We start from the raw sequence: 21925 nt of genomic DNA on the forward strand, positions 1-21925 counted from the left end.
TATTAATATGTTATAGGAGAACAGAGCTGGGAGGCTAATAAACCAAATTGTTGACATTGATTAGCTCAGAGGGCAGGGAATTCTAGAGAACTCTTTCTATGTCATGAACTCTTTCTATGTCATGAACTCTTTCTACTCTTGCCATGTTTGAGCTCTGGTTACTTTGCGATAGGTTTGTAACTAGGAAAAAAGAGATAACGCTATTTCTTTTTAAAGTAGGTGATGGTTGCATCACAGGCAGAATATGTGCTCCTGAAGACCTCAAATAACTTAAGAACTAACGCAAGCCAAGACTAATCCTGAAAAAGAACAGCAGGTATTTCCGTTATCAGCTAAAGTGGTGTCACTGTGTGTCAAGAGCATAAACACAGTTTATACTGGCCCTTTAACTTTGATGTTAGGGACTCTTTAAAGAGAGCCTTATTTAATTGATGCAATTTATATCATTTTGTTTCAAATTTACGAGATTCAGATATGCATAAAATGAGCCCACCTGCCTCAGAGTTATAAACCACAGACACGGCATTCCTCTGCCTGGCTGAGTATGAGGCCGAGACGCGGTCACACAGAAAGAGAAATGAAGTGAAACTGAGTGATCTAGAGCTGGCTCTTTCTAATGATGGTGGAAAGCAGAGATCATTCAACTCGGCCCCCCCATCTCTTCACTGACTGGGAGGGAACAGATGTGGCCGGCGTACGAGCTGAGGTTGGGCCTTGCTAACGAGGTCTCCCCACATCTCGAAACGCTGCTTTACCTTGAGATCTTCGAGCAGTGGGGAAGGGGTCCACTTCTCGGCTGAGGTCTGGTGATGCTGCAGCTCTGGCTCAGCGGGGTACACGTGCCGCTCCATAACCTGCTTCAGTCATTGATACAGCTCCCTGACTGGTGGGGAAAGGCCTTCTGGAGAGAAGACCAGAGCTCCCTTTGAGATATGAGCTGGGGAAGAGTCTGTCGAGGTGACATAATTCCTCATGCCTGGGGTCCTCGGCAGGGACTGTGGCCTGGCCCGTGTGTGTTGGGACCTTGTTAACGGTTTGGTGGCTGGCATCTCCTTGAAAACCCGGAACCCTTCTTTGACTGCAAAATCCCACGCCAGGTTAGACGTAAATTCAGTCAGCTTTCCAGTTTGTTCCCCAGTAGCCGAGCTTGCATGCCCTAAGCAGAGGCAAAGAAAACCAGTGAGTACCCCCCAAATAACCCTTAATAGTGATGCTAACATGTGACAGTATTGTTCCATCAGCCGCTACTACCACTTGCGGAGCACTTGACCTGCACCAGACTCAGCGCTAAGTGCTTGACATGCATTATTATAGCTAAGTGAATTCCTGGAGCTACACAACTGTTTTAATCCCCACTTTACAGACAAGGATCCAGGTTTTAAGGAGGAGACATGCCCAAGCTTACATCAGTGGGCTGGGAGCAGAAGTTGGACTCAGTTGGCCTGCTCCCTGCTCTTTATCTCTTCTTTTGCTAAAGAAGCGAAATTAAATTGGGAATTCCCCAAATCACTTCTGCTGTCACCTTGGGCTATAGGAAGCCATGAAATTCATAATAATAGTCACAGGGGACTGGATTAATGGCTAGTTCCTGGGCACCATTTTGTCTAGATCAACACTGTCATCAGCATCACAGAAGTCACTCTACTCATGCTCTGTTTTTTTCTTTGCTTAATACACATATCAAGACTTTTTTAAGAAAAGATTTTTGAAAAAATTTAAATTAAGATGTAGCGTACATATATCCTCTTTAGAAAGTGTACAGTTCCGTGAGCTTAGCCAGGCAACCACTGCCACCATCAAGGTCAGTACACATATTCCCATCATCCCCAAACTTCCATGGGGTCCCTCTGTAGTCAGACCTTTCCCCTTGCCCCTGGGGAACAACACTGATCTATGTTCCTGTAGTTTGTCTTTTCCAGAACGTCACACAAATACATATGTCATATTCTTTTCAGTGTGGCTTCTTTCACTCAGTATATCTGGGATCCATCCATGTGTCTCCTTAGGCAATGTGAACATTGCCTTTTTATAGTGGGATTTTTCAGTCAGCTCACCTGGATTGTTTTTAGCATTTCCATGTTCTAAAGAGACTGTTTTCCTCATTTGCTTTGTATCAATAAATGGATCTTTGCCGAGGCCTATTTTACTTCTGGCTCCTGCCAATGGTCAAGGGCTAGTCCTCAAAAGAACCATTCTCATGCAGCTTTGGTTTTAAAGATATTATGCTATTCCTTACAAGTTGGGAACCAGATCCATCTGCTACACAGCAGAGAATGCAGCCCACTGGACTTCAGCAAGTCTTTGCTTGGCACCTTCTGGGTACTGGCTATGGACCCAGGCCCTGGGGGACCAGTTGGGAATCAGGTAACCCCCTTCCCTGAGTCACAGACTTACAGCGAGGGCCACTGAGCATGAGTGGGCTAGGCTACATTTTCCCCTCCTAACTCAGACTGTACAGGTCTCATCGAAGGGAAAGATATCCCCTCCTTAACATTCATTGTTATTCATAATGATTTTTTTCTATTGTTTTGTTTCCATTTCATTTATTTCTGCTCTCATCTTTATGATTTCTTTCCTTCTACTAACTTTGGGTTTTGTTTGTTCTTCTTTCTCTAGTTCCTTTAGGTGTAAGATTAGATTATTTGACATTTTTCTTGTTTCTTGAGGTAGGATTTTATTGCTATAAAATTCCCTCTTAGAACTGCTTTTGCTGCATCCCACAGGATTTGGATTGTCATCTTTTCATTGTCATTTGTCTCTAGGTATTTTTTTATTTCCCCTTTGATTTCTTCAGTGATCTCTTGGTTATTTAGTAACATACTGTTCAGCCTCCATGTGTTTGTGTTTTCTACGTTTTTCCCCCTGTAATTGATTTTTAATCTCATAGCATTGTAGTCAGAAAAGGTGCTTGATATGATTTCAATTTTCTTAAATTTACCAAGCCTTGATTTGTGACCCAAGATGTGATCTATCCTGGAGAATGTTCCATGTGTACTTGAGAAGAAAGTGTATTCTGCCACTTTTAGGTGGAATGTTCTATAAATATCAATTAAATCTATCTGGTCTTTGTGTCATTTAAAGCTTGTGTTTCCTTATTAATTTTCTGTCTGGATGATCTGTCCATTGGTGTAAGTGAGGTGTTAAAGTCCCCCACTATTATTGTGTTACTGTCGATTTCCTCTTTTATAGCTGTTAGCATTTGCCTTATGAATTAAGGTGCTCCTATGTTGGGTGCATATGTATTTATAATTGTTATATCTTCTTGGATTGATCCCTTGATCATTATGTAGTGTCCTTCCTTGTCTCTTGTAACATTCTTTATTTTAAAGTCTATTTTGTCTGATATGAGTATTGCTACTCCAGCTTTCTTTTCATTTCCATTTGCATGGAATATCTTTTTCCATTCCCTCACTTTCAGTCTGTATGTGTCCCTAGGTCTGAAGTGGGTCTCTTATAGACAGCATAGATATTGGTCTTGTTTTTGTATCCATTCAGTGAGCCTGTGTCTTTTAGTTGGAGCATTTAATCCATTCACATTTAAGGTAATTATCGATATGTATGTTCCTGTTACCATTCTCTTAATTGTTTTGGGTTTGTTTTTGTAGGTCCTTTTCTTCTCTTATGTTTCCCACTTAGAGAAGTTCCTTTAGCATTTGTTGTAGAGCTGGTTTGGTGGTGCTGAATTCTCTTAGCTTTTGCTTGTCTGTAAAGCTTTTGATTTCTCCATTGAATCTGAATGAGATCCTTGCCAGGTAGAGTAACCTTGGTTGTAGTTTCTTCCCTTTCATCACTTTAAATATATTGTGTCACTCCCTTCTGGCTTGTAGAGTTTCTGCTGAGAAATCAATGGTTAACCTAATGGGAGTTCCCTTGTATGTTATTTGTCATTTTTCTCTTGTTGCTTTCAATAATTTTTCTTTGTCTTTAATTTTTGTCAATTTGATAACTATGTGTCTTGGTGTGTTTCTCCTTGGGTTTATCCTGCCTGGGACTCTCTGTGCTTCCTGGACTTGGTGGCTATTTCCTTTCCCATGTTAGGAAGGTTTTGACTATAATCTCTTCAAATATTTTCTAGGGTCCTTTCTCCCTCTCTTCTCCTTCTGGGACCCCTATAATGTGAATGTTGGTGTTTAATGTTGTTCCAGAGGTCTCTTAGGCTGCCTTCATTTCTTTGCATTCTTTTTTCTTTATTCTGTTCCATGACAGTGAATTCCACCATTCCATCTTCCAGATCACTTATCTGTTCTTCTGCCTCAGTTATTCTGCTATTGATCCCTTCTAGTGTATTTTTCATTTCAGTTATTGTATTGTTCATCTCTGTTTGTTTGTTCTTTAATTCTTCTGGGTCTTTGTTGAACATTTCTCACATCTTCTTGCTCTTTGCCTCCATTCTTTTTCCAAGGTCCTGTATCATCTTCACTATCATTATTCTGAATTCTTTTTCTGGAAGGTTGCCTATCTCCACTTCATTTAGTTGTTTTTCTGGGGTTTTATCTTATTCCTTCACCTGGTACATAGTCCTCTGCCTTTTCACTTTGTCTATTTTTCTGTGAATGTGGTTTTCGTTCCACAGGCTGCAGAATTATAGTTCTTGCTTCTGCTGTCTGCCCTCTGGTGGATGAGGCTATCTAAGAGGCTTGTGCCAGCTTCCTGATGGGAGAGAGTGGTGGTGGGTAGAGCTGGGTGTTGCTCTAGTGGGCAGAGCTCAGTAAAACTTTAATCCTGTTGTCTGCTGATGGGTGGGGCTGAGTTCCTTCCCTGTTGGTTGTTTGGCCTGAGGTGACCCAGCACTGGCGCCTACAGGCACTTTGGTGGGGCTAAGGGTGGACTCGGGGAGGGCTCAGCCAAGGAGTATTTCCCAGAACTTCTGCTGCCAGTGTCCTTGTCCCCATGGTGAGCCACAGCCGCCCCCCGCCTCTGCAGGGGACCCTCCAACCCTAGCAGGTAGATCTGGTTCAGTCTCCTATGGGGTCACTGCTCCTTCCCCTGGGTCCTGAGGCGCACACTACTTTGTGTGTGCCCTCCAAGAGTGGAGTCTCTGTTTCCCTCAGTCCTGTTGAAGTCCTGCAATCAAATCCCGCTAGCCTTCAAAGTCTGACTCTCTGGGAATTCCTCCTTCCGTTGCCAGACCCCCAGGTTGGGAAGCCTGACGTGGGGCTCAGAGCCTTCACTCCAGTGGGTGGACTTCTGTGGTATAAATGTTCTCCGGTTTGTGAGTCACCCACCCAGCGGTTATGGGATTTGATTTTTTTGTGATTGCACCCCTCCTACCATCTCACTTCAGCTTCTCCTTTGTCTTTGGATGTGGGGTATCTTTTTTGGTGAGTTCCAATGTCTTCCAATCGATGATTGTTCAGCAGTTAGTTGTGATTTCGGTGCTCTCACAAGAGGGAGTGAGCGCGCGTCCTTCTCCGCCACCTTGAACCAATCCTCGATTTTTTTTTCTAACAGAGGGTACAAAGTGTTTCCTTAATTTTCATTTCCTTAGTAGGATCTTGCTCTCAGAGTACTGCTTTGTCTCTTTGAAGGTCACTTGTATGAGCTTGGGTTGATTTAAAACTATCACTTCCGATATATTTTCCCAAATGTAATCCCAGCAGAAAAGACCACATCCATGACTGACGTCTTCCTAAATTGCAGCCACCAGCACTTTTTCCTTTCTAGAATTTCAGCAGCCATCTACAAGAAACCTAAACTTCAGTAACCACTTCTTAATGAAGGAAAGTGATACTTGGGGTCAGCTGGTACAGACAGTAAATCAGCCCCCAGGCTCTGGTCACTGTTGTCCCTCTGCCAACCTAAGGATGAGCCCAAATCTCCTGTGATGACATCACAGAGAGAATGCCTTTGAAACACACTGTTCTTCTCCAAAACCCCCTTTCCCAGGGTGATACCAAGTATCTCAACTGTTTAAAAAAAAAAAAAAGACTTTAACAGCTAATTAAGAAGACAAATGCGCAGAAATAATACTTGTGTTCAGAGAGTTGAGTTTTTTGTTTCCCTAATCAAATGATTTTATCCTATTCTTTAAAAAAACTGACTTCACTGTTTTTACGTAAGAAAACTAAGGCACTTCCTCAGAATGTCTGCTGGCTTTCCAGGTAGGAGGGAAGGGAGAGCACAACCAAGATCAGAGGAACAGGCCTGAAAGGACAGCACATCTGTTTTTCCATGTGGTGGCAAACACTGGCGTGTTTTACCTCTGAGGCCAAAACAAGCTTGAGGCCAAGCCAGCGGCTCACAGGATCTTGGAAACTGTCAAAGGGCTTCCTGATAGGCAACTTGAGGACAACCTGGCGAAGTTTATTGGTGTAGAGATTCTAGAATGAATAATTCTGTTTTAAAAACTGAGAATATAATTGACATAATGGGCAAAATCTATCCAGCTATCCCCAGTCACTGGAGCAGAACCCAGTGAGAACTTGGCTGCCCACTAGAAAATGCCCACAGGCAATCAGGCCTACACATCACTCTTTGGACTTAGCAGCCATTCTGTTTAATTGAATGTTTCTGGTTACCTTTCACTGTAAAACCAAAACAAAAATTGGGAAATACTGGCTTAGAGCTGAGACTCTCCAAAAGAAGAGAAAATACCATTTCCAGGGATTACTGCTTGAGGTCACGGAGCGTTAAACTAGAAATTCTCTGGATGCTGATCCTTCTCTGGAAAAATCACAACCTTCTATTGCCACTAACACCTGGCACAGTACCTGGCCTAGGAGAGGCTCTTGTGAGTGAATGGATGACCAATTCCCCTATTGCAACTGCCTTTCTCAGAAGATTCTGGCACCCTGGCTGAGAGCGACATGCTGCCAGAAAGCCTCAGGTATTGATGACCACGAAGCTAAGGTGTCCCCACAGTACTAGCAAACCCACTGCTGGGCTTCTTTCTACGTGCCTTTTAAGTTTTCATCTCGGAAAATTTCAAAGAAAAACAAAACTAGACAGAAGAATATAACGAACCTACAGGTTTCTACCACTCAGCTTCAACAATTGTCAAAGCATGGCCAATCCTATTTCACCCTCTGCCCTCCCCACGCCCACTGCCCTGGATTTTGCTAAAGTAAATCCCAAACACCACATCATTTTATTTATAAACATTTCATTTATGTCTAAAAACAAAGACTTAAAAACACCCACAACAATACCATTATCACACTTAAACAACAGTTAACTATGATGCCTTAATATCATCAACTCTCCAGTCAGAATTCATTTTTCACTGACTGTCTCAAATATTTTTTTTCAGAAAATTTCTTTTTTCAAACAGGGATCTGAATAAGGTCCAAATACTATTTTTGGCTAATGCATCTTTTAAGTCCCGTTCACTCTATAGGTTCCCTTTTCAACATCTGTTCCCCTTTTTTATCTGCTGAAGAAACTAAATTGTTTGCTCTGTGAAGTTTCCCAGAATCTGGATTTTTGTGAATGGCTCTGCCTCAACGGTGCTGTTGAATGTGCTCCGCTGAACCCTCTGTTCCCTGTAAGTTGGTGGTTGGCACTCGAGGCTTGGTCAGATCCAGGTTCGACTTTTGAGGGCAGCATCAGGAGGTATGTAATGTCTGGCTGCCTCTCTCGATTTCAGCACCATTAATGCTTATTTTCCAGATGCATTCATGTAGTAGGGGTGGCAAATTGGTGACACGCTAATTCTATCATTGGGTCCAGGATGCTTCTCTAAAGAGAAACTTTCTCTCATCAATCATTTGGTTAGCCTGATACGTAATTTGTATAGGAAAGGCAGGATAAATGTTTGACTCTCTTCCCTTTATTTACCAATTTTCAGAGTAATGGGTTGCTTTCCTGCCAACCTCCAAAGTCACCAGTGAGACACTGTGTCTTTGTTTCAGTATCATTCTTTATTCATGGATTTAAATATATTTGATGTGTTTCATCCATTTCAGCTATCATCATACTGGTGCTCAAAGTTTCCTGTCATTAGCAAGTGGGAGCCTATTCAGGTTGACTCCTGAGACCTTTAGATATGACCCTCTTAATCTTCAACAACCTCCTTGCTTTCTGGTACGGCAAGATGTTCCAGGTTCATCTTGTGGATATTCTGCCCTAGACCTGAAATCAGCCACTTTCTCCAAGGAGTCCTGGTTCCTTTTCGTGAGAATGGAATTCATAGATTATAATGTGGGTAAATAGGGGTACTTAATGCTATTGGCTTAGTCACTACTTCTAGGTCTTTCGGGTAGATTCTAACTGCTTGCTTTCTACTTGCCTTCCTTCTACATAGGAAACAAACTTTAATCTGTCTTTCTACTTTCTTAAATAATTTAGGGTATAGATTATTTCCATTTCTACCCTGTAGAATTTAGAATTAAAACTAATAACATTGTGCCATCCTCGCATATATATATGAACACTCCATAGGTGACATATGTATATATCAAACCATCAGTTCTAAGTAGCCATACTTAACTTTTCTTCTCAAAAGTTCAAACTTAAAAGATACAGTCTAGAAAACACTGGTTAAATAAAGTATTTTATCATATGTGTATATATGTGTGTGTATATATATATATATATATATATATATTTTTTTTTTTTTTGTGGTACACGGGCCTCTCACCACTGTGGCCTCTCCCGTTGCGGAGCACAGGCTCCGGACGCGCAGGCTCAGTGGCCATGGCTCACGGGCCCAGCCACTCCGCGGCATGTGGGATCTTCCCAGACCAGGGCACGAACCTGCGTCCCCCGCATTGGCAGGCAGACTCCCAACCACTGCGCCACCAGGGAAGCCCGGAAAATAATTTTATATTCTTCTATATGGTTGAATTCTTATCATGTATGTTTTTACTCTAAAAATTTTTGTGCCTTATTTTAATAACTTAAAAAATTTTAAATATTGATTTAAAAAAAATATATATATATATGATATACACTTAATGACAAATGGTTGAATTAACTGAATCTTGTAGTTCGGTTACGAGAGGGTTTCAGGGATAGAAGCCCCTTGGCTGTGACTCACAGCCCGAGGCCAGCTCTCCCAGGCCCCCATTACCTGTGAGTGAGCGCTTGTAGACTCCCTGCAGGATTGCAGCAATGCGGAAAAAGGAGAAAGCCATGTAGAAGTTCCAGTTCTCAGTGGGACGGGTCCCCATGTGAAGACAGTACATCCTGAAATACTCCTCTGCAGTAGGGATTCCCAGCTCAGACAGATCACTGTCACTCAAACCTGAAGCGACAGGCAGACCCAGGACTAGGCAAAAACCCCATGCTGTCCTGTGGCTCCAAGTATTTGAATTCTGAAAATCACTTCGTCCCTTGGAAATCAGCTTCACAACTAGTTCAAAGGGTTATAGCTCATCATTTCAAGATGTCTGGAATCCAGGCATGAAGCTGTTATTCACAATTTGGCTCTTAAAAGTTTCAGACTAAATTGGCAGTAAAGGAAGGAATGAGGGGCCTCCAATTTCATCTGGGCCACAGTTCAGGGTGGATGCATATTATTTTCTACCAGTCATTTGATTAAAAAAATGGTATTCAAAGAAGATCTCGCCAAATTATGAAAAAGATAACTGCAACAAATAAAAAATCTTACCTATTTCCTTCATTTGTAACATTTTGATGGTTTAGAAGCATGTAATATGTTCTGTTCCAAGAATTTATCCTAGGAGTATAACTTATATACAGGCAAAGATATTACTACACAGATATTCACTGCCTTTTTTTGTGGAAGCACAGGGAAGGTAATACTTTCAAAAAAACAAAAACTGGAAACAAATATCCAAATAGGAATCAAACCAAATGCCTTATTAAGTTAATTCTATAACAATGAAATCCTATACTGTCATTAAAAATGATGCTGTAGGAGAAATACTCAATACCTGAATTTCACGAAGCAGCCCAATCACAAACTGTTTCAGCAGAGTTTGCCCCAAAGCTTTGAGAAGAGCGCTGGCTCCATCCCTCACTCCCCCAGCGGCAGTTCCTACCTGGCTGAACGGGAAAGCTGGATGGCAGGTAGTGAGCCAGGCAGCTGTGGGCCACATCGGCAAGGGGGTCGCCTAAGGTAGAGAGTTCCCAGTCAAGGACGGCAAGCACCTCGGCCGTTTCCGGATGGAACAGCACGTTGTCCAGCCTGCAGGAGCCACAGAAGGGATGGAGACAGCGCTAAGAACACTGACCGCTAGGGTGTATTCTGTGCTGGGCGTCTTCTGCTGACCCCTTCAGAAGCACTCCCCACCCCTCCCATGTGCCCGGGAGCCTGCATGGGCTGCATCCACCAGCTCCCTTGCCCTTTGGCTCAGCTGGGAGCAGCCAACGGGACACCAGCAGACAATGGGAAGGGGGCCTGCACATTAATTCCCCACCCCCCTCTCAGCAGATAGCTGAGGGACAGCTGTACTCCTCTCCTGAGGGCCACAGCTTTGGTCAGGTGGCCCTCGCCACATAGAGACCATGTCTGGGTTCTGGTAATTACTCCTTCCCGAGACGGTTTTAAAACAGGTCTGCAATTTTTTGACACTCCTACCACAAAAGAAAGAGTCTAATCCTTCACCCCTGGAAGCAGCTCACTTCTAACAATTATAATACAGGTGGAAGTGGTGCTGAGTGACTCCTGAGACAGGGACAGAAAAGGTGATCAGCTCCCCCCGGCCCTCTCCCCTCGGAACACACACCTTTGCGACCGTGAGCCACTAGGTAGGAAGTCCAGCTGGAAGCTGCCATACTGGAAAGACCAGGTGGGAAACCACAGAGACACAGAGAGAGGCTCAGAGAGCCCAGCTCTCCTCTGCCCTGGTGCAGGTGTGAGTGAGCCTTCAGGTGATTCCAGTCCCCCGCCTGAGACCCACGTCAATGGCTCAAGCAAGCCATCCGTCCCAGACTGCAGACTCATGAGTAAGATCATTGCTGTGGCTGTTGACAGCCACGCAGCTTTGGAGTTGTCGTTACAGCTGAAGCCCGTGCTTGTACCTTCAGACTCGGGGGGTGGTACTAACTCCTGCTGTTGCACAGGCCAGGCCCCCCATCACAGAGAATAATCTGGCCCCAAACGTCAATAGTGCCAAAGCTGAGAAACCCTGCCTTAAAGGCCACGCAGAGGGAGAGCCCATGTAGTGGATAATTGTCAACTGTAAACTGGGGCAAGACCAGCTGCTTAATTTCCCCTTCAAATACCCTTCCCATCACTTTCCACAACTAAGTATCAGCCCTCCTCATGCCCAGTCGACCTGAAGTCCCCATGCACCACTGTGGTCTGCTGCTGCCTGGGAAGGTGGAGGGGCAGCCACTCGATGAGCCTCTCCATTGGCGGGATGGTGCTGGTTTCCGAGGCTCGATACTGCTTGATCCATGTTTGTACCTGGCGTGCAACATAGTCCCCTGAGGGAAAGAGGATTAGAACATGGTGTGCCATCTCAGCAACCTCCAGAGGTTTCGAAAATCAAGCAGTGCGATGAAACCCTTTGTAACGTCTGAGGCATCTTCTTCCCGTGACTAGAGAATTTCCCACATGATGTTCCTGCCCCCTCAACCTGGAAGCCACTGCTGTTTTATCTTGGCTGGATCTGTGTGATCTGGGCATTGTTCCCAGCCACATAGCCTCCGAGCCTGATCCCTGGCCCTCTCAGATCCTATGAGCTTCCTAACAGCCTTTACTAAATCCCTTCTTGGCTACAGGACAGTGATTGGCTAAGATCATAGGCTCTGGGGTGGATGCATGGTCTGGGTTTGGTTCCCAGCTCTGCCATTCTCTGTGTGATCTCAGGCAGGTTACTTTACCTTTCTATGCCTTTGTTTCCTCATTGATGAGATGGCCCTCAGAGAGTTGCTGGGAGGACACAATATGTAAAGCCCCTGCAAATGTTCCTGGCATGCAGTAAGTACTGCATGAGTATTTGCTATTATTCAGTTGTTTGCTACCAGAGTTACCACAGTTGAGGAACTTGCAAGTTATATCTGGGACCACAAACTGGAGGGAGCTCTGGAGTTGCCTGGCTCACAGTTAAGCTTTTCAACTAATTTAACCTCTCTAAGCCTCCATTGCTTCATCTGTACAATGAGTGTACTGCCACCTGTATTCCCTAGGACCACTGTGAAGGCCAAATGAAGTCCATATATAATATGCCAAACACAGAAGGCTGCTCAATGAATAATGACCATTATTACTGTCCCTGTTATTAGTTGACAATTATTGTCACTATTAAAACAATTCATAATTAATAACACATCACACCCCTAGCTCTAAGTCAAGCCCTCACCCCTCATCTGAGAGAAAAATGTTCCCCAGAAGCTTGAAGACAAGGATAGAGAGATTGGGCTCCTTCTGTGGAGTCCACTGCACACTCAGAGCACCCAGACACCTGTCCTTGGGAGGATCCAGCAGGGCTGGATGAGAGGTGAGATCAAAATCCACAGGAATTTAACCCCAAACAAATCAAGTCTTTAGAACTAACTTCCAGTTTTCAGAATTACAGGAAGTAGCAGACAGCAGTAAATGAAATCATCAGGTAACAATCAAAACAAATCTATAATATACTTGCCTGGTCCCTTAAAAAATTCATTAAAAAAAAAAAAAAAAAACAGTGAGGGGACTGTTCTAGATTCTTTGATCGGATCCCGATTTGGAAAACCAACCAAAAAAACTCACTTATAAAAGATGTAAGGGGGGTAATGAGGAAATGTGAATATGGACTGGGTTTTATAGATTCTGGGAAGATGGTAAATTTCCTTGGATGTGATAATGGTGCTGGGAGATGTCCTTACTATTAGGAAATGTAGGAAATGCGTACTGAAGCTGTTAGGAGTCAAGCGCCAGGATCTCTACAACTTTGTTAGTTGTGCAGATAGAAACAGAAAGAGCTATATAAAGGAATATGGCAAAAGTTAACCATTGTTAAAATCAGTCGTGGGCATATATTATTCACTGTACTATTTCACATTTCTAGAGTTTTAAAATTATCATAATAAATTGAATACAAAGGCCACCAGGAACTGAGCCTTTGCAGAAGGAGCCCCTCAGGAAAATCTCCTATATGGATTTAGGATGTCGCCCTGCCCCCCACGCATACACACCACCCCAGTGCTGTACACACTCCCTTCTCATGGGAAGCAGATGCAGCTGTCCCTGCGGCTCTGGCTCTGTTGGCCACTGGTCCCGAGCAGGCCTGCCAAGGCACTAACGCCCTTCCTCCCCAAAGCAGCCTCCCCTCTGGGATGAGAAAAGAGAATTATGGTTCCCTGAAGGTCCTTGATGGAAAGGTTCTTTGTGATAACTAGACTGGACCTAAAGGATCTGGTCAAAAGTCCCTTTTGATCAGAAATCATGTTGGTGTGCTGTTTCTTTTCCTTACAAATTTAAATTTGTTCTCTTCGATAAATCATATATTCACATGGCTCTAAATTAAAGTGGCAAAAAGGAGTGCAATAAAGATTTTCTCCCATCCCCCTGCCCAGCCACTCAGCCGTTATTCCCCAAAGGCAACCCATGTGACCAATTTCTTAGGCATCCTTTTGGAGATATCTTCACGTGTGCAAATAAACATTTAAATTTATTCAAATATACCAATTTTACACAAATGGTGTACTATCTATATATAGCCAATGCCCCACGCAGCAGCTGGGTTCCTGACATAACTTGAGAAGGAAAGGAAGATCTGATGCCCGGGTAAACTGGATCAGTGAATGTGAAATTTGAGGAAGCTGCTTCATGCGATAAGGCTCCACATACTGCCTGCGGCCCAGGAGGCTGACCCTGAGTCATATAAAATCACACCAGATTTCTGCTTTGTCTCTTTGTCAAACTAATGGGCCAGTGGAAAGTGCATCAAAACAGTCCACTTTAAAAATAAAAGGCAAAGGATCCACTCAGCACATGGGAGAGGCCTCCTTAGGCTGCTCTCTCTCCACTGCAGGATGGGATGTCACATTGCCCGTTGCTTCATGTGACAGAGGCTTTATCTCCATTCAAAACACTAGGACAGGTGCCATCTCCTTTGCTTTTCACATCAGCACTGTGAGGGGGGCAGGGAAAGGTTTTTTTGTTTTGTTTTGTTTTTTACTGAACCTTTACTGTTGAGAAAACTATAACAAAGTAATGGGACTTGCCCAAGGTCACCCCACAAATCAGCACCTGACTTCTGGTCTAGGGCTCTTTGCACTTTGAAACAATGGCTCAATATAGGCAACATCTATGGTCTTTGCCTGCTGACCCTTTTACTGGTAACTAGGGCTCCCAGATAAAATAGAGGATGCTCAGTTAAACTGGAATTTTGGATAAACAACAAACAAATTTTTACTGTAAGTGTTTCCCAATGAGACCACCAAGATGGAGGGGAACCCCACTAAGCTGGTAACTCTGGTCAACAGGTTAGTTAGTTAGTGTATGATAGGGATCAGGCTGCGTATGGAAGGCGTGAAGAACTCCCTCAGTTGGGGCTGTGAAGTCAGCAAGCCTGCTCTGTGGTAGCAAAGTTTCTCAAATGGTTAGTTTTGAGACCTCAGATCATGTGCCTACGGAATGACAGAATTTTAGGTAACTTGGTAGAAATGTGTCAGGAAGTTGATGTACTTTGGACACATACTGCAGCCTTTGATATGGTCCTAGACAAAACAGGCACATTTTGGTTAAAAGCAGAGAAAGAACAAAATACAGCTTATTTGAGAGATTCTTTTTGACCATGGTCAACAAGGCACACTGGTTGAGAGTCAGGTAGTCTTGAATGCGGCAGGGCAGACAAAATGAAACTCTTTGGCTCATGCTAAAGTGTCTGCATGCAAAAGCATGAAGACAATGGTGATGGTGGTTATAAAAGTGTGTGCCTTTGTCAACATTCATCAAATGCTACATTTCAATACAACCGACTTCCAGAAAAAAAGAAAAGGGAAAACCTGACAATACCAAGTGCTTCCAAGGATGAGGACCAACTAGAACTCTCAGACATTTTTTAAAAAAAAGAAAGAAGAAAACAGAAACAAATTATACAAACAAATACCTTGGCATAATGGCATTTTAAAAATATATCCCTAAATCTTTCCTCTAAATATTGAAAAGAATATTTAGAGGAAATGGTGAAAAATGGAGAAGAAAATATGTATCTTAAGTACTTTTGGCCAGTATCGAAAAAAAAACAAGATTTAAATGATACAGTGAGATAGAAGTTTCAGGGAAGAGAGATTCTGTAGTCCATGAAGGGATTTATCTCAGGACAAAGCATCTAGGTAAGTGACACTTATACTAAAATGAAAGTGGATTTCCAAGTAGGAAGCTAACAAGCCCACCTCACATTTACCAGTGGTGCCTTAAAACCTTGGTACCATGGAAATCATGAAAGCAGAGGCACCAGTGAGGAAACAGCAGCACAGAAGACAAGCGGCCCCGTGCTCACCGTGTTTCCCATTGTCTTCTAGGCCTGCGGCCTTGAGGTCCACACTGTGAATCTTGCACAAGACTCTGTTCATGGCAGTGTAGATGGCCCGCCTCTGGCTGGGCTCCAAGCCTGGCAGAGAGGGGTCTTTGTAGATGAGGCCTGGGCAGTACTCCATCAGATAGAAGGGAGTGCCGATGACCCTAGCAGGGGCACAGACAGGGTGTTTCAGTGGCCCATGATGTGGCAGGCACTGCTCTGTCCTGTGTGTAAGCTTTGAGTGCTGGGTGGGAGTTTGGATCCAGAGTACTGGAAACTTCCTTTTTCCTTTGCACATAAGCACAGGGGTTAGAAGTACTCCCTCCCCAAAGCAATCCACACACACACATCCCTGTCTACACTTCCTTGCCAGCATGCCTCTCTTCTCTTTGGTCCACTTGTAGAAGCCATCGGAATGGGATTAAGTGTGATAATACAGGAAAGCAGCATGTTGAGAGGGGGATTTGGAGTCAGAGAACCAGGCTTAAGTGCCACCTCTGCCCTTCCTAGCAGTGTGATCCTGAGAAACATATTAAAGCTCTCTGAGCTTTGTTTTTTTTTAATCTATAACGCTTCAAAGGATAGTTATAAGAATTAAGGGAGCAAATACATAGGGAATGCCTGGCATATGTTTCTGGCTTCACTGAGGGTTGGATAAGTATCCCTTCTTGTTATTGATGTTATTTTCATCATTATCCAGTGGTATGAATGGCATATACAACACCCCAAAGTATTAAGGTGACACACCAAAATGTCATTAATCCATCTTTTGTCACTACTAGAAATCAGTTTAGTACTCCGAAAAGTTGTTTTGAAAATTCTACTATTATAACTATTCATCCTGACTTGAACATGGCCTAGATATTAAATTATATTATTAAATTATTTTTAATTATCTTAAATGTAATATTGCTGTGGTTATGATAGAAAATGTCTTTATTCTTAGAAGATGTAGGCTGCCTGAAACTTACTTCAAAAGTTTCAGTGAATAATAATTTATATACATACATATAAGATATACTTATTAACTTACAAAATAATTATATAATTATTTAATAAAACTTATTAAATTATGTTATAAAACATTTTTAGAAAAATGTTATATATAATTAACTATTTCTATAAAATTATTTTATCTATATAGTACACCTATTCACATATATACGCATACACATATATACATATACATAGAAAGCAAATGTGGCAAAATGTTAACAAATGTTTTCATCTAGATGAAGTGTAAATGGGTGCTCATCGTACTATTTTTTCTTCTTTCAACTTCTGTGTATGTTTCGAAATTTTCATAAGTAAAAAATCGGGAAAAAAGAGACAGACTCAGAAAGCATATTATAAAGCAATTCAAAAACAGTTTAGAAAGCCCACAATAAAAAATTAATTAAAACAAGCAACATGAAGCTAGATGGACGTATATTTTTTTAATGTTAGAAAAGATGTTTCCTACCAATTCTCACGAAAGCAGGCATTTATCTTTCAGGATAACTTAAAGATCTGTGAACTTCTAGGGGAGGTAACTATAAAATCTCTTTTCTCTTCTACCCAAATTTTACTTGTCTTTACTCTAGCAAACTGGAATGTGAGTTAGTATAAGAACTTTTCTCTTCTGTAGCTTGAATACACAATAGAAAAAATAAATCTGAACATTACCTTGGATCCTCACAGAGGTCAAGAACTTTGGGGACAGGGACTCCAGCATTCGCAAGGGCTTTCATTATCCTGCCAGAACAAAGAAAACTGAGAGACACTGCTGAATGAGATGACTGGATTTTCTTGAAATTATTATTATTTTGTTTGTTTGTTTTTGTTTTTGTTTTTTTTTGCAATACGCGGGCCTCTCACTGTTGTGGCCTCTCCCGTTGCGGAGCACAGGCTCCGGATGCGCAGGCTCAGCGGCCATGGCTCACGGGCCCAGCCGCTCCACGGCATGTGGGATCTTCCCGGACCGGGGCACGAACCCGTGTCCCCTGCATCGGCAGGCGGACTCTCAACCACTGTGCCACCAGGGAAGCCCTGAAATTATTTTTTGATTTAAAAATTTTACATGCAGAAATTAAAATGGAATGCTAAAATTTAAAAATTTCAATTGACCCAAGAAGGCAAAAAGGCAAGGAGAACAAAAGACAAATGGGACAAAGATCAAACAGCAAAATTATAGACCTGAGTCAAACATACTGATAATTACACTAAAGTTAATAGAGTAAACATTCCAATTAAAAGACAGAAGTTGTCCTACTGGGTTCAAAAGCAAGACTTAATATACTGTCTATAAGGGACATGCTTTAAATATAAAAACATAGATAGAAATAAATAAATAAAATAAAATATGAAAGGATGGAAAGGGAAGTTCCATGCAATTGGTAAGCATAAGAAAGCTGGTATAGCTATATCAATATTAGAAAAAGAGACCTTAAGGCAAAGAGGACTACCAGAGATAAAAAGGGACATTTCAAAACAATACAAGAGTTAATTCACCAGGGAGATATTACAATCATAAATGTGTATGTGCCTTAAACAACAAGGTCCTACTGTATAGCACAGGGAAGTGTATTCAATATCCTGTGATAAACCATTATGGAAAAGAATATGAAAAAGAATATATATATAAAAAATACAGCATAAAAAAGAATATATATATTTATAACTGAGTCACTTTGCTGCATAGCAGAAATTAAAACACAACATTAAATCAACTATACTTCAAATTACAAAAGTAAATAAAAAATGTGTATGTGCCTAATAAAAGAGCTTCAAAAATACCTAAAGTAAAAATTATCAGAATGAAAGATAGAAACGGACAAACTCACAATCATAGCTGAGACTGTAAAATGCCTTTATCAGTAACTGACTTTATCAAAACTACACTAACTAGAAAAAGTAAGACACAGATCTGAACAACACCACCAGCCAACTTGACCTGATGGACATTTCTATAACACTCACACAGACACTGCAGGATACACATTCTTTTAGAGTGCACACAGTATATTCACCAAGATATATCACGTACTGGTCCATAATATAAGTCCTAATAAATTTCCAAGTATCAAAATCTTTTTTTAAAAATAAATTTATTTATTTATTTATTTTTGGCTGCATTGGGTCTTCGTTGCTGCGTGCGGCTTTCTCTAGTTGTGGCGAGCGGGGGCTACTCTTCGTCGTGGTGTGCAGGCTTCTCATTGCGGTGGCTTCTCTTGTTGCAGAGCTCGGGCTCTGGGTGCACGGGCTCAGTAGTTGTGGCTCACGGGCTCTAGGAACACAGGCTCAGTTGTTGTGGTGCATGGGCTTAGCTGCTCCGTGGCATGTGGGATCTTCCCAGACCAGGGCTTGAACCCATGTCTCCTGCATTAGGCAGGTAGATTCTTAACCACTGCACCACCAGGGAAGCCCCAAGTATCAAAATCTTACAGAGTATTTCTAAGACCTCAATAGAATTAAACAAGAACTTGTTGCTATGTGATAGCTAGAAAAAGCCCAAATATTTGGAAGTTAAATAACACACTTCCATATAAGCCATGGGTCAAAGAAGAAATCATAAGGGACATTAGAAAATATTTCAAACTGTAATAATAATAATAAAAACACATGTCAAAATTTGTGGGATGCATATGTGCTTACAAAGTAACATAACTTTGAAAGCTCATATTAGAAAAGGAAGATGTTAAATCAATGGCCTCAGGTTACACCTAAGAAGGTAAAAATACACCCACAGTAAGAAGATGGAAAGAAATAAAGCTCAGAGCAGAACTAAATGAAATAGAAAATAAACAACAGAAAAATTAACAAAACTAAACATTTGTTCTTTTAAATTATCAACACAATGATAAATCCCTAGGTAGACTGACGAAAGAAAGAGAGAGAAAATACTATCAATCCACAGCAGGAATGGCAAAGATGGGAAATCACTACAGATCCTACATACATTAAAAGGACAGTAAGGGAGGACTTCCCTGGTGGTGCAGTGGTTAAGAATCCGCCTGCCAATGCAGGGGACATGGGTTCAAGCCCTGGTCCAGGAAGATCCCACATGCCGTGGAGCAAATAAGCCCGTGCGCCACAACTACTGAGCCTCTGCTCAAGAGCCCGCGAGCCACAACTATTGAGCCTGTGTGCCCAGAGCCCATGCTCCGCAGCAAGAGAAGCCACCTCAATAAGAAGCATGCGCACTGCAACGAAGAGTAGTCCCCGCTCGCCGCAACTAGAGAAAGCCCACGCACAACAACGAAGACCCAACACAGCCAAAAATAAATTAAAAAAAAAACAAAACAGTAAGGGACTATTTTGAACAATAAATTCAACTGTTAACATGAAATGGACATATATAACTTTATATATTTTATAATATAATTTTATATATTTTAATAAATGTACAAATTCCTTGCAAATTACAATTTACCAAAACTAAGGCAAGACGAAATAAAATACCTGAATAACCCAATATCTATTACATCAAACCCATAATCCAAAAACTTTTCCTAAAAAACCTCCAGGCCCGATGGGTTTACTGATAAATTCTATGAAACATTAAGGAAGGAATTTTTTTAAATAGAAAAATAATGAGTCGGTCTTATCACCAATAACTGGCTCCTGCTTTTGGCTGCCTGCTGTCCTTTCCCCTTTTCATGTTCTGATAGTAATACCTAGACATTCCTTTGGGAAACAGCTCTCCCCCACTGTAGGTTCACATGGTTTGGGTGAGAGTGACTCAATCCTGATTCCAGGGTTGAGCACAAGACCCAGATTTGGCCAATCTGAATAATGCATCCTCCTGACCACAGAGACTGGTTCAGGAACAAAGCTGTGACCCACATTGGGCCAACGAGTCAATCTCAGGAGATATGCTGGAATGTTCACTGTGGTTATCAAGGAGGGAAGTGTTGAGAGATGGAGACAGAGAATGAATGGGTCCTGGTGACATTATTTGGGCCCCTGGATCCAGCCATACCTGAAAGGTTTAGATAATGAAGCCAATACATTTTACCACTTCTCCTCCTTTCTTTTTTTTGAATGCTTAAGTCAGGCTAGGTGGGTTTCTGTCACTTACAATTTGTACTAACAAACTACCCAAACATGACCAGGGTAAACATTTTGGTGTGTTCCTTTCCAATATTTTTGTTTCAATGTACAAGTCTTTACAAAAAACATAGTTAAGATATATATAGTTTGTATCTGTTTTTGCTACATTAAAATTTTATTTTCGGCAGAGTCCCCTGGTGGTCCAGTGGTTAGGACTCGGCACTTTCACTGCCATGGCCTGGGTTCAGTCCCTGGTTGGAGAACTAAGATCCCCCAAGGCACAATGGGTGGCCAAAAAGGAAAAAAATTTTATTATACACATTTTAATTTTATTATAGACATCCTTTTATTGGCTGCAATAACAACATAATCATTAAGACTGGGGTATGGAATCCTACCAGCCCTGGGTGTGAAGCCAGACTCCATCACTCACATACTAGATGTGTGTCACTAGGCATGTTGCTTAACTTCTTTAAGCTTCACTGTCCTCATCTATAAAATGGAGATCATATTAGGACCATATCAGGGAGTTGTGAGAATGGTTTGAATTAACAGTATATTCAAAGCATTTATTTAGTGCCTGACACATACTAAACACTCAGTAAATGTTAGCTATTATTGTTATTGTTCCAACAAGCAGAAATACCAAGGTTTGCATAATCATTACTCATTTATTGTACCTGTAGGTTTCCAATTTTTTTATTATAAACTACACTGCAGTGAGCATATTAATGCATAAAGCTTCTCTCCCTATTTAGAACTATTTTTTTAAAGAGAGATCCCCTATTGGAATTAATAGGTATAAAAGTATGACTACCCTGAGGTTTTTATAAATTATGTTATACTGTTTTCCCAGTTTTCCAAATTTGATTTGGCATTTTATAAGCAGATACCATACACATTTCATCTTCAAATGCACATTTTATTCCTTTACTAAAACGGAAATTCTGTGCATTCTTGGATTTTTCGATGTCCTTCTAACACTCCAGAATTCCTCAGTACGCTAGGAAGTTGGTGAGAGTTCACAAGCAGGAGGCACAGAGACAGTGGGAGTTTTGCATTTCAGGGCTTCTCTTCTACAAGCACACACTCACTATCACATGGGCACATTTAGGAATGCTCACAAATAGCTACAGGTTTCTCCCTGTAGGCTTCATAAACGAACCCTGAAGCCTTCATAAATGTCAGTCATCAGTCCCTGTAACACTTAAGTCAGATTCAAGGAACCAAAAAGTCAGAGGGGAGACAGTAAATGGTGAGAAAGAAGAGGCCAGGAGCCGCAATCACATTTTCCTTCTACTCCCTGCAACTTTCCTTCTGCAGAACATGATAGGCTGGAAGGAAGGCGGAAGAGGAAGAGAAAGCCGTCCAGGAGCGGAAGCCCCACTCTGGAGTCCAGTCATCGCATGGCCACTCACCGTCCAAGAGTCTGGAGCTAGTGTTTTTCAACCTACTATGTTTAAATTTTCCTATTCACAAAGCAAAAGATTTTATTTTGGATGGGTTGTAATACATTTATCGTTTTAAACATTTTATTA

General features: G+C 41.8%; 1 protein-coding gene across 1 annotated transcript in view; it reads right to left on the reverse strand.

The window, feature by feature from the left end:
• ACAD10 (acyl-CoA dehydrogenase family member 10) overlaps positions 1–21925 on the reverse strand; it is a 49076-nt gene that overhangs the window by 9456 nt on the left and 17695 nt on the right. The window contains 6 exon segments of the mRNA XM_067700823.1: positions 756–1156; positions 9011–9184; positions 9945–10090; positions 11184–11334; positions 15339–15520; positions 17022–17090. Of these exon segments, the coding sequence (XP_067556924.1) occupies positions 756–1156; positions 9011–9184; positions 9945–10090; positions 11184–11334; positions 15339–15520; positions 17022–17090 (1123 nt within the window).

This window comes from Pseudorca crassidens, chromosome 12, assembly GCF_039906515.1.
Source record: "Pseudorca crassidens isolate mPseCra1 chromosome 12, mPseCra1.hap1, whole genome shotgun sequence".
In the NCBI taxonomy this organism is placed as follows: Eukaryota; Metazoa; Chordata; class Mammalia; order Artiodactyla; family Delphinidae; genus Pseudorca; species Pseudorca crassidens.